Raw genomic sequence first — 11,811 nt, 5'->3', positions numbered from 1 at the left:
GGGTAAGGACAAAGATACAAACATAGACAAAAAGAACGAAAAGAAAAACCAAGGGCAGACTGCAAGTTAGCACAAAAAAAATAAAAATATCAATCTATATGATGCATGAACAGTTAAATGTCATGATGCATGCTCTAATGTAATGAGAATAAGTTCAATTTAAGTTCAAATTCATAAAATTGGCTTAAGCATAGAGTTTCTAACAAAAACCCCAAAATTAGAAGAAAAAAAAACCACTTGTTCAATTTGTAATAAATTAACCAATTGATCATCCCACGAGTTAGAATACAAATTATAATGATCAATTACATCAATCCAACAAGCCAATTTCATCAATTAAGCTCAATTTGAACAAAATCCCCAATTCGAGCAAATACAAGCCCTAGAATTTTCAATTTCTCAAAATTCAGCAAATTGATCAAATTAAACCATCAAGATCAAGTTTATAACATCCTAGAGCGAAAGCCCATTGATCAATTTCAGAACATTTGGCTTAAATCATCAAAAATCTCAATTTTGCATAGGTTTGAAAATTTACCCAAAAAACCATAAATTAATGCATGAAACATGAAATAAAATGCAAAAGAAAGGGTATAAAGGTCTTACCGGCATCAAGAGAGGAAAACCTTGCAAAAAGAATAGACGAAAACGACAAAAAATTGAGATTTAGCCTTGACCGAGTCGTATGGAGAGAGAAAAGATAAAGAACTTTTTGAAAAAGTGTTTGACTCAACTGAAAATCAGTTTTTAAAAAACTTCTCATACGATTTTCGATTGATCGAAATTTTAGGTTCGATCGATCGAAACAAACAGAGGCTCACCTAAATTTTTAATCGCAATTTCGATTAATCGAAAAACAGCCTTAATCGATCGAAATTCTGGAAAAACAATATTTTTTGAAAAAACAAAGCAGTTTTGCAAGAAACTCCTCAAAGTATTGAATTTTATAAATAAAATGCATGAGTATAAGATGAAATTCTTTTCAAAAACACAAGTTTTAAACCCAGTTTTTCCAAAATGAAGATTTTCAAACATTCTTCCTTTAAATTCTCAAGCACAAAATATGTTTTGCATAAAATGCAAGGTATTTTCAAACTTGGTTGGTTAAACCAAAAACACACACAATTACATGTACAATGTTTAGCAAAGAGTAACATGTGTAGTGTATGCAACTAGCAAAAGTTTGAGATGCATGTGAGGTGATATGTGAATAGAAATCAAACACAGTTTACAAAATTCATCACATAGAATTTGAAGGAGACTATCATCTAAAGAGTTACATCATATAATTCCCACATCTCCTAGATCATAAACTTGCAATCATGTAAGTTTTTGTATTTTGCCTCATATTGTACACACCAATTTAGTTGTTTAGAAACTTATTAAAATAGTCGGGATAATGTACACACCAATTTTATTTATTTGATTTAGCTTTAAGTCCAATAATGTACACACCAATTTTAAGCATTTAAACCGAGGCTATACCTTATGTTTTTTTTGTGCATGTGCTACACTTTCTCGAGCACAAAATCTTACGATATGCACTAAGATATTCATGATTGGCTGGTGAACAGTAGTGAGATGGTTATTTATACCTTTCTCAAAAGGTTCAAGTCCGACAATCAAAGACATGTGACTTCAAGATCAAGACAAAGTGATCAAAAATCATAAACATCTTTCCCACACAACATGCACTCCAAAGCTTTAACTAGTAAAGTTTAATAAATAAGCTCATCCAAGCTAAACAAGGTACAAAGCCATGTTATGTGAAAATAAATTGACCAACCTTATTTTCAAAAACCAAGAAAATAAATACAAAACACGACTTGCTTTCTTTTCCCTCCTTTTTTTTTTTTTTTTTTTTTAAATTTTGGAAAAAAAAAAAACAGTTCTAGAATGAAATGCATGAATGTTATACAATGCAAATCCTAAAAACAAAAGGAAAAACAAAAACCAAAGAACAATGGTCACAAAGGGTAGAGCAAAGAAGCATAAGGGCTATGTCAGAAAGACAAAATCTTACGATATGCACTAAGATATTCATGATTGGCTGGTGAACAGCAGTGAGATGATTATTTATACCTTTCTCAAAAGGTTCAAGTCCGACAATCAAAGACATGTGACTTCAAGATCAAGACAAAGTGATCAAAAACCATAAACATCTTTCCCACACAACATGCACTCCAAAGCTTCAACTAGTAAAGTTTAATAAATAAGCTCATCCAAGCTAAACAAGGTACAAAGCCATGTTATGTGAAAATAAATTGACCAACCTTATTTTCAAAAACCAAGAAAATAAATACAAAACACGACTTGCTTTCTTTTCCCTCCTTCTTTTTTCTTTTTTTTTTTTTTTTTTTTTTAAATTTTGGGAAAAAAAAAATAGTTCTAGAATGAAATGCATGAATGTTATACAATGCAAATCCTAGAAACAAAAGGAAAAACAAAAACCAAAAAACAATGGTCACAAAGGGTAGAGCAAAGAAGCATAAGGACTATGTCAGAAAGACTCAATTAGATCAAGCCTTTTACATCCAAAAATTTTTAGATGCATCTCGAGCATTGGAGTTTTTATTCACATTAGAGTGATTTCCAACTCCCGGATTGGAATAAAAGTTTAGAGCCTTTACTAATTCACCAATGAGTACCATAGGATCTTATGCTTGAGGCATAGGTACTTTTGGTTTGTTTGCTCTCTTAGGAGCTTGCAGCTTATAACAGTTTGGACGAATGTGCCCAGACTTTCCACAAAAATTACAAACCCAAACAGGCTTACCATGCAACTTGTCCTTAGAAAGGGTAGACTTCCAAGGTTTAGACTCTTTCAGATCAACCCTAATCTTCCTAGGAGGTGTGACCTCTACAGGTTTAACAGTCTCACTCACAACCTTACTCACAGGAGGTTCAGAGGAAGAAGAAAGAACAAAGTTTGTGGAATGGGTGCAGACACTGAGATGCTTTCAACAAAACCTAATCTAGATTTGTCAGAAGGAGACTTTTGAACACTCAGCATATGATCAAATTTAGAAATAGCAGATCTAGCAACAGATAAATCAAGTTACAAATTCTTAATTTTATCAATCAAAAGCATATTCTCAGTTTTCACATTGTTCAAAAGTTCATCAGCATTAAACAATTTCATAAGCAAATTTTTCTTATCAAGCTCAAAAGATGCAATTTTCTTTAAGCCTAATTCAACATTCATGGCATCCTTTGCAGTGACTTTGCAAAGTTTAATATAGGTTTCTTGAAGATCTATATCCTCAGAGAGTTCCCCATCAGAAGGTTTCTCTTCAACAAACACACTTTCATTGACTACAGCAGTAGTAGTGAAAGCAATAAAGTTTCCATTCTCGTCACACCTAGACTCATCATCAGAAACTTCATTATCACTAAGGGTTACAGCTATAGCCTTACTCTTAGACCTTAAGTATATAGGACATTCAGATTTCATGTGACCATACCCTTGACATCCAAAACACTGAGGACCCATAAAATTATTAGAAGATTGACTAACTTTTTCTCTAGGTTTTTCATTGTTGTTAACCTTAGTGGGATTATTCTTCCTAAAATTTCTAGGTTCTGCAGTGTTCGTACCTCTTGCCCTTCTGTTACTATTCTTAAGAAAGTTTGTAAAGTTTTTGGCAAGGTAAGCAATCTTTGTGCTCATCATCAAATCCACCAGCCTCAACATCATCAACTGACTTAAGAGCCATTAACTTGGATTTGCCAGTTTTGGGTAGGTCCAACTCATAGGACTGAAGAGATCCTATAAGTTCATTAACAGGGATAGAGTCCACATCCTTACTTTCAGTGATGGCAGTCACCTTAGGTCTAAAGTCTTCAGTTAAAGATCTAAGAATCTTCCTAATAATTTTAGGTTGATCATAGATTTCACCCAAGTTGTATGCAGAATTAACAATGTCATTAAGTTTAGTATAAAATTCATCAAAGGATTCATCATCAGACATCCTAATGCTCTCAAATCTAGAAGTTAAATGTTGCAACTTATTAATTTTGACAGTCTTTGTGCCTTCATGCACAATCTAGAGGATTTTCCAAGCAGTGTATGCAACCTTAACATTAGAGATTCTCTTAAATTCCTTCATAGAAACAGTGTTAAAGATAGCATTCATAGCTTTGCTATTGAACATTGCTGCTTCTTTTTGAGAAGTTTGCCACTCACTCACAGGACTAGTGGGCTTCTCCCATCCGAACTCAACAGAGTTCTAGACTCTCTCATCAATAAATTTCAAGAATACTTTCATCCTTACTTTCCAATAAGCATAATTATTCCCATCAAAGTGAGGAGGAATAACTAGAGAGTGTTTGTGTTCCATGACAACAGGGGTCAAGGATTAGCTCAGAGATCAAAAGATCTACAACAAGAAAGCTACCTGCTCTGATACCACTTGTTTATTTTTAGACCCCTTAAAACACAACTAGATTAACCTAGTTAATTAGCCAAGTTATTACTTAGTCCAAATTTCAGATCTAGGTTATCACAATCAAATAATCATATCATGCATAGCAGCAAAAAAATATATAACACAAAGATATGATGACCTAGGAAAATCAAACTGGTAGAAAACCTGGGGAGAATTTAACCTAGCTATCCTCAAGGTAAACTTGAATTCACTATAGAAAGAATCGAAGTTTATACAATAGAACTTAGACCACTAACATTCTATTACTACCCATCAGTAGAAAACTTACTGACACAACCACGTGTAAGCTCTGAGACCACGGACTCCTTCTTTCTTAGATTCTCCAGCAAGTACAAGCACACCCGCTTGCGTATCTTTAAGCTCTTATAGCAATAACTGAATGATCATCAAGTTCTTGAAGAAATTTCCTTCTTGATAATCCTAAGCTTGTGTGAAGGCAAGCATCTCTCAAATCTCACAAGAGATTCACACAAACAGCAATATGAGTAACTTCTAAAATGTGGCTAGGGGTTTGCCTTATATAACTAGGGCAAACCATAAAATTCTAAATGTTTTAATGAGCTAGGGCTGAGTTGGAATTCTGCAGAAAAAACATTCTACTCGATATTCGATCGATCGAGTCTAAGTTTCGATCGATTGAGCCAGGCCAAAAGTCACTAATACTTCTGCAGCCACTCGATTCCAACTTTACATACAACGCACACACTTTGAGCAAGTCTAAATAAGACTAACAACTATTTTGATTATAGTTTGCCAACATTACACATTAGAGCTCTAAATATATTAGTTCCTAAGTCTTTAGAACCTAACAATATTGCATTTAACTATATTCATACTAAATTTTGAGTTGTCAGTGATGCTATGGTACTAGGTATGAAAACCAATTTGTTGTAGTGACTTTTGATATGCTCCTACAACTGACTAAGAAATTCATAGCAAATTGGACCAAACTATTTGTGATGCCTTTGAATTGCAGGTGTTTTTATTATTATTATTTTTTTATAAACAAATGCATGAAAGTGCTAGGTCCATCATAAGCATATAAATGATCATAAGTTCAGATATTGATAGACAATTAAGATATTGTAGTCATAGATTCTTATAGCATTTGTCCCTTCTGAAAATCTAAACAATTTATAGGATTCTAGCCAAAAATATTTGGCATATAATCTATGATGCAAAGATAATTTTGGTATACCATATGGTAGAAACTAGAGAGTACTACAAAAACTTTTAGTTAGATGCATACCATTTTTTTTCATTAAATCTTACTATAGTATTTACATGGTTTGGCTTAAAGTAGAATTTCATCAACAAAATCAATGATATGTTTATTCAATCAAATCCATGAGCAAGAAGGGTATGTTGTGATCTTTTTACGGTAAATGTTACTTCATTTAATTATTGTTAGTTCTTGATTTATATAGTTTTTAAAATTTTAAAAAAAATTGTGGTTAACAATATGTATTTATTTTACTTATTATAGCAAATCTATGTTTATTTAGATATTCATTTCTATGAATCCTCATACTCAATTCCTATTTATGTAAATAGTGAAGATCAAAATCCTATAGAAACCAAGTATATTGTTTCAGTTTGAGACCAACATAATTTAATTATATTTTTTACGCAAAGCTTGAGACCAACATACTTTTATGCAAGAGAGTGCATGAGGTTATGCCATGTTGAGCTCTAATTTTGCATTTAGCATTTTTTTTTTTTTTTTTACTATTATCCAAAAGATCACATTAACTTATTTTTACTGTTATGTCATTAATTTCTTGAAATTTCGCCACACCTTTCTCTCTTCTTTGTGTCTTTTAAAATACCCACTGTTTTAGTTTTAAAAACAAAAGCAAAAGAAAAAAAAAAAAAAAAAAAAGGACTAATATAACTAACAGACAAGGCCCTAGGGAGAGATAGAGAGACATGAAAATATTATGGATTGTTAAATGTAACACATTTTTTTACTATTACCAAAATAAAAGATCTAATATTAACAAAGCATTTGTAAGAAAGAGAAAGAGAGGAATTCGAGAGGCAGCCACCATTGTCATGCTAGCCTAACCCCTACAGGCAAATTTTTTTTGTTGTTGCATTTTGAGATGAATTCATTTTTAACAAAATTCTATAACAATTATACTATAATATATATATATATATATATGACATTCTCCAAAACTATTTTACATAAAACATTACAATCTTATCTGTGCATCGCATGGACAACTTAATTACTAGTTATTTTTAAATTAGGAACATATCTTTTGTAAGATGTCCATGTACCTTTAATTTATGAATAAGTCTAGCGCCATAAACTTTTCCATAATTTTGTCACAATTTTGCTACATGGCGACTCGTGAGTGGTAAAATCATGGATTCATTATTTTATTTCTACCACTCACGAGTTGCCACACAGGAAAATAGTGGCAAAATTTTAAAAAAGTTTATAGTACTAGACTTACTCATAATTTATGCTACTTGGAAAATTATTTAATTGAATTTCTATTTAAATTTTAAACAAATGAAGCCATCACCAATTTCAAATCCAAATAACCACGTATAGGGTATAGCTACTTTTTTTTTTTTTTTTTTTTTTTTGAACACGGTATAGCTACTTCACTCTTAAGTCATTCTTATTTAAATAAGACTTTCCCGCTTCTACCCAAAAAAAAAAAAAAAAACTCTTCACTCTTAAGTTTTTACAAACCCGAACGAGCCAAAAAGGCCACTCATCTAGCTTTCCCATGTTCCAAAGTTATTCGACTAGTACTAGACTGAAAATATATATATATATATATAAATATATTTATATATGTGGACAACCTTTACTAAAACTTCAAGGTGATTGGTCGTGATTAACAAAAACAACACCCCTCCCCCCCCCCCCCCCCCCCCCCAAAAAAAAAAGCGGTCGTTAGTGTGATGGGACGTAATTACTACACTGGACTCATTTTCTGACGTGGCAAGCCAGGGGTGGTACACGTAAAAGATTTTTGGAATTTACAGCTTTCGTCAACTTTATTACTATAAGAATCTGCTAAGTCTTTTGTGAGTAATTGCAGTTGAGAACCAGAATTCAGACAGTAAGTCTTTTTTTGCTCTAGAATCCCAGGTGGGTCTTCTACTCTGTCTATAATCATTCTAGCATGCTCAAGTACAATTCTCTGATCTACATTCTACTCACTTTCTCAGAGTCTCAATGATCCTTTTGGTCTGTTGGGTAGCTGGGGAAAAATGTGGTTGATATAGTAAAGAAAGAAACCAGCCTCTTGGTTGTCTGATCTTTCTCTTCACCTGTGTGTTTATTTTTTCATCTTTGGTATATATATATATATATATATATAGAATTTTTAAAGTTTTGAACTTGATGGAACAAAATATATCCAACATCTTTCAGAACTGTTAACTTACTGTGATTACAAAATTTTTATTATACGCCAATCATATCAACATACGTGAAGAAAGTTGTACCGTAGACCTGTTAATAAAACAATAACTTGTGGTCAGCTTAGTCAGATTTTCGTTTTGAATTGAGAATTCATGTTTCACATTTTGAGACGTTGTCCTTATTTTCTCAGCAACCAAAGAGGGGACTGATCGCGAAAGGACACACACTATGTCCTTAGCTTCGGGGGAAAGTAATTCGGTGACAGACAAGCCACAACAAGTAAACCAACCCACATTTTCTTCTACACCACTTCAGTCTCCATCTAAACCACCCAGTTCTAAAAGTTCAAATCCATTGCCACCTACATTTTCTTCTGGACCATCCACAACTTCCTCAAACCTATCACCATCTCCATCATCCCTTAAACCTCCAGTTACTTCTTCTAGATCACGTACATCTGTCCTTAATACCTCTCAACTCTCACGTACAACTCTCCTCAGTACCTCTCAACTCTCACGTACAACTCTCCTCAGTACCTCTCAACTCTCACGCACAACTCTCCTCAGTTTATCTCAACTCTCAGGTACAACTCTCCTTAATACCTCTCAACTCTCACGTACAACTCTCCTCAGTTTATCTCAACTCTCAGGTACAACTCTCCTTAATACCTCTCAACTCTCACGTGCATCTGTCCTTAATACCCTTCAACTCTCATCAGCTTTTTTTTCTCCAACTTCCAAAAAACGACCTCAATTTTCACCTTCAGTGGTCACAAATTCATCTACCTTGGGGCCTCGTCAGACTTCCACTAAGCAGCCTCCAGCTTTTAAGCCAATTCTGCATGCAGCTCCCAATAATGTAACAAATGAAGAAGGGAATATGAGTTATATGTATGAAAAGGGTACACCCTTGTATGCTATTCCTGAGGATATCAAAGGTCAGATCAAGAGAGACATTGTGCCTCAAGTTCTGAAACAACCTTTATCTCCTTCAACTTATAAGGCTTTTTTTGCTGCTCTGTTATATGCTGAGGATTACTACTTGGAGGTAAGTTATCGACTTTGTCAAGAAAATTTAATTCGGTATATTATACCGATGTGTGTAAGTTAACTACTCTGTCAAGAAAATTTAATTTGGTATATTATACCAATTTGTGTACTATCTTCTTTGAAATCTTGTTTTTGGGGAACAAAGAAACCATTCTTCTTTTTTTTTTTTTTTTTGATATCACAAAGAAACCATTCTTAAATATATCTTTCTTCAGTATCCCATTTGGACACCTCTTTTAAATCACAAGGAGATCTTTTGAGGGAGCAATTGACATTTATCATTTGCAGATATCTTACATTATAAATTATTATGTTTTGCTTCTCTGATGGTCTTAAGTGGTTAGTATAGTTTCATAAAAATAAAAAGTGGTCAGTATAGTAAAACGTTGTAATTGATGGAATACTATATATGCTTTTGCACTCTGGCTTGTAATAACTTCATGCTTTTATTGGAACTAGAAATGGATTGATTTCCTGTTGGAGAAAGTGACTTTGAAGTTGGAGAAAGCAACAGTTTATAAGGAAAAAAACGAGCATAAATATTCTGATGGAAGTGATGAGAAGGATGATAAAATCTTTGTAGCATTTGAGATTGATTCTGTTCCTCAGAGGCGGCCATTCCTTTTATCAAGGGACATGGTCTATGCTCAACCTTCGGATAAAGAGGTTGAGGCCTTTCAGGTAAGCTTATTCTTCAATTAACTCATACTTAATTAAATCATATAATTTTGCTAGAGATAATTTTGAGTTTTATGTATAGACTTCTTGTTTTTCTTTGAGTTTAAGCTGGTCAAGAATTATATTATTTCTGTACAGCATTTTGTGAATCTTTTAAAAGTAAACTGTAGCTTATCAACCCAGTGACACATTCAGCTAATTTGACCATTTGATGAGGTTAGTCTTGCATAACCGGCCTCGACTAAGGTTATGCTGAGGCTTTTTATACCATTTGTTAAATTTCATTTCTCAAATATTTCATATTATTAGCATTATGTAGAATTGTATTTCCACTGCACTATTGTAGTTGAATTTACGTATCTAGTCGAAGTGCATATGAGCATCATTTGTTCATCTTATGATCTTATCTACAACACTAACAGTCTAAATATTAAGCAGGGTTTTATCTATCGTGTGGTGAAAAGCAATTGCCTGTTAGTTGAATTTGGAGACGATTTTCATTCACAGCATCATCCAAATCGCAAATATGACATCAGCTTCTCATTCAACAGAGTTTGTCTGAAAAGGGCTCATCAAGCTGTTGATACTGCAATAGAAACTTCATCCCAGAACTTCATCTTTCCTGAAAGTGTCTCTTGGAAGAACAGTGTTAACCCACCTCTGTTTGACACCTATCATGAACTTGACATAGATGAGCTCCGTGCAGTTCGTCGGATTCTAAGCTATCCAGGCTCACCACCTTATCTTCTTGTGGGCCCGCTCATTAGCACTGAAGTGGAAAGGTATGTACCTGAATTAAAAGCATCAGCAAGAACAGGGGTGGTTGTCTGTGAAGCTGTAATGGAAATATATAATACCTCTGAAGAGAATCGGATTCTTATATGTGCACCTATAAACCACACATGCGATGCGCTAATGACAAGGTTGATGGAGGTCATTCCAGAGTCAGATATGTTTAGAGCCAATGCTGCATTTCGAGAGATGGATGGAGTACCCACTGACATTCTGCGCTCATGTCCTGTAAAAGATGAATGTTTTGAATGTCCCCCACTCCCAATACTTCAGGAATTCAAGATAATTTTGTCAACTTATGTGAGTAGCTTTCGACTACACAATGAAGGTATAGCTGCTGGACATTTTAGTCATATTTTTCTAGTGGATGCCTCATCTACCACAGAGACGGAGGCAACAATAGCTTTGGCTAATTTTGCTAAAGAGAATACATCTGTTATTGTTACTGGTGCACCCAGAAACCATTCAGGTTGGGTCCGCTCTAACATGGCTAGGAATTATGGATTGAGGAAGTCATATTTTGAAAGACTTCGTGAACAGGAGCCATATAAAAGCCTTAATCCAATGTTCATCACAGAGCTGGATGACTGGGAGCAACAGCCAGATGGCAACCATAGCTTCATGTCAATTTATTGAATTTCATGCCTCAAACTTTTCTTTTATGAACAGAAAATGCTGCCATCTTAGTATCTACATAAGGTTTGTTTGTTTGTTTGTTGGTTTTTTTTTTTTTTTTCTTCTTAGCTTTGTCATCTGAGTTGTGTGTGTATATAATTGCAAAGACCTATGTAAAATTTTACTTTTATTTCCTTCTCTCTTTCTATCTATTGTAATAGTTCTTTTGCAGTTTATGATTAGTCTTACCTCTCGATTCCGGAGCAGAGAGACTAATACTTTCCTAATTATCTGTACTTAATTCAAGTTCTCATAGCACTGTCATGCCTAACAATGTCATGTTTGTTATCTCCGATCAGAGAAGATACTATCTTAATATTCAAAGGATATGCAAGCCAAAAGCCTATGGGGATTTTAGGCTTAGGGAGAACTGTTAAAATGAACACAACTTTATAAGCAAATCTGGGTGACAATTAACTGCTGAAAATGACAAGGTCAGTTCAGGTTGCTGAAGGAAACGCATTTTAAAAAGAAATAATAATTCCTCACTCTTCAAGCCAGCCCTAACTCTTTAATCTTTATACACTTGGAAGGGGTTTTGCAAGACCAAAACTTGAAAGGAGTGCATGCTAGTTGTTAGGCTAAGGGAACTCAGTCAGAATTTGGCAACACTCCTAAGTCCCATTCTTGGAATACATTCTTGCCTCAGCCTTGTTCGAATGTATCATTTCCATTAGACATAACAATGTACTGTTTAGTGGTCATTCTACCATTAATGCGGCTAGCTGAGTTTATGTAGTAAATTGAATGTGGAGGTGATGAGTACTTTACCTAGATA

General features: G+C 33.9%; 1 protein-coding gene across 1 annotated transcript; it reads left to right on the top strand.

The window, feature by feature from the left end:
• The first annotated feature begins 7,509 nt into the window (after positions 1–7,509).
• LOC111995114 (probable RNA helicase SDE3) lies at positions 7,510–11,233 on the top strand. Its single transcript, XM_065775027.1, has 4 exons — positions 7,510–7,563; positions 8,030–8,886; positions 9,348–9,569; positions 10,005–11,233. The coding sequence occupies exons 2-4, from the start codon at positions 8,068–8,070 to the stop codon at positions 10,992–10,994; spliced, it is 2,031 nt and encodes a 676-aa protein (XP_065631099.1). The 5' UTR covers positions 7,510–7,563; positions 8,030–8,067; the 3' UTR covers positions 10,995–11,233.
• Positions 11,234–11,811: the final 578 nt, after the last annotated feature.

The sequence above is a fragment of the Quercus suber genome, unplaced genomic scaffold, assembly GCF_002906115.3.
Source record: "Quercus suber isolate HL8 unplaced genomic scaffold, Cork oak 2.0 scaffold_103, whole genome shotgun sequence".
NCBI lineage: Eukaryota > Viridiplantae > Streptophyta > Magnoliopsida > Fagales > Fagaceae > Quercus > Quercus suber.
The sequence above is the reverse complement of the archived record's forward strand: the minus strand, read 5'-3'. Positions and strand labels throughout refer to the sequence as shown.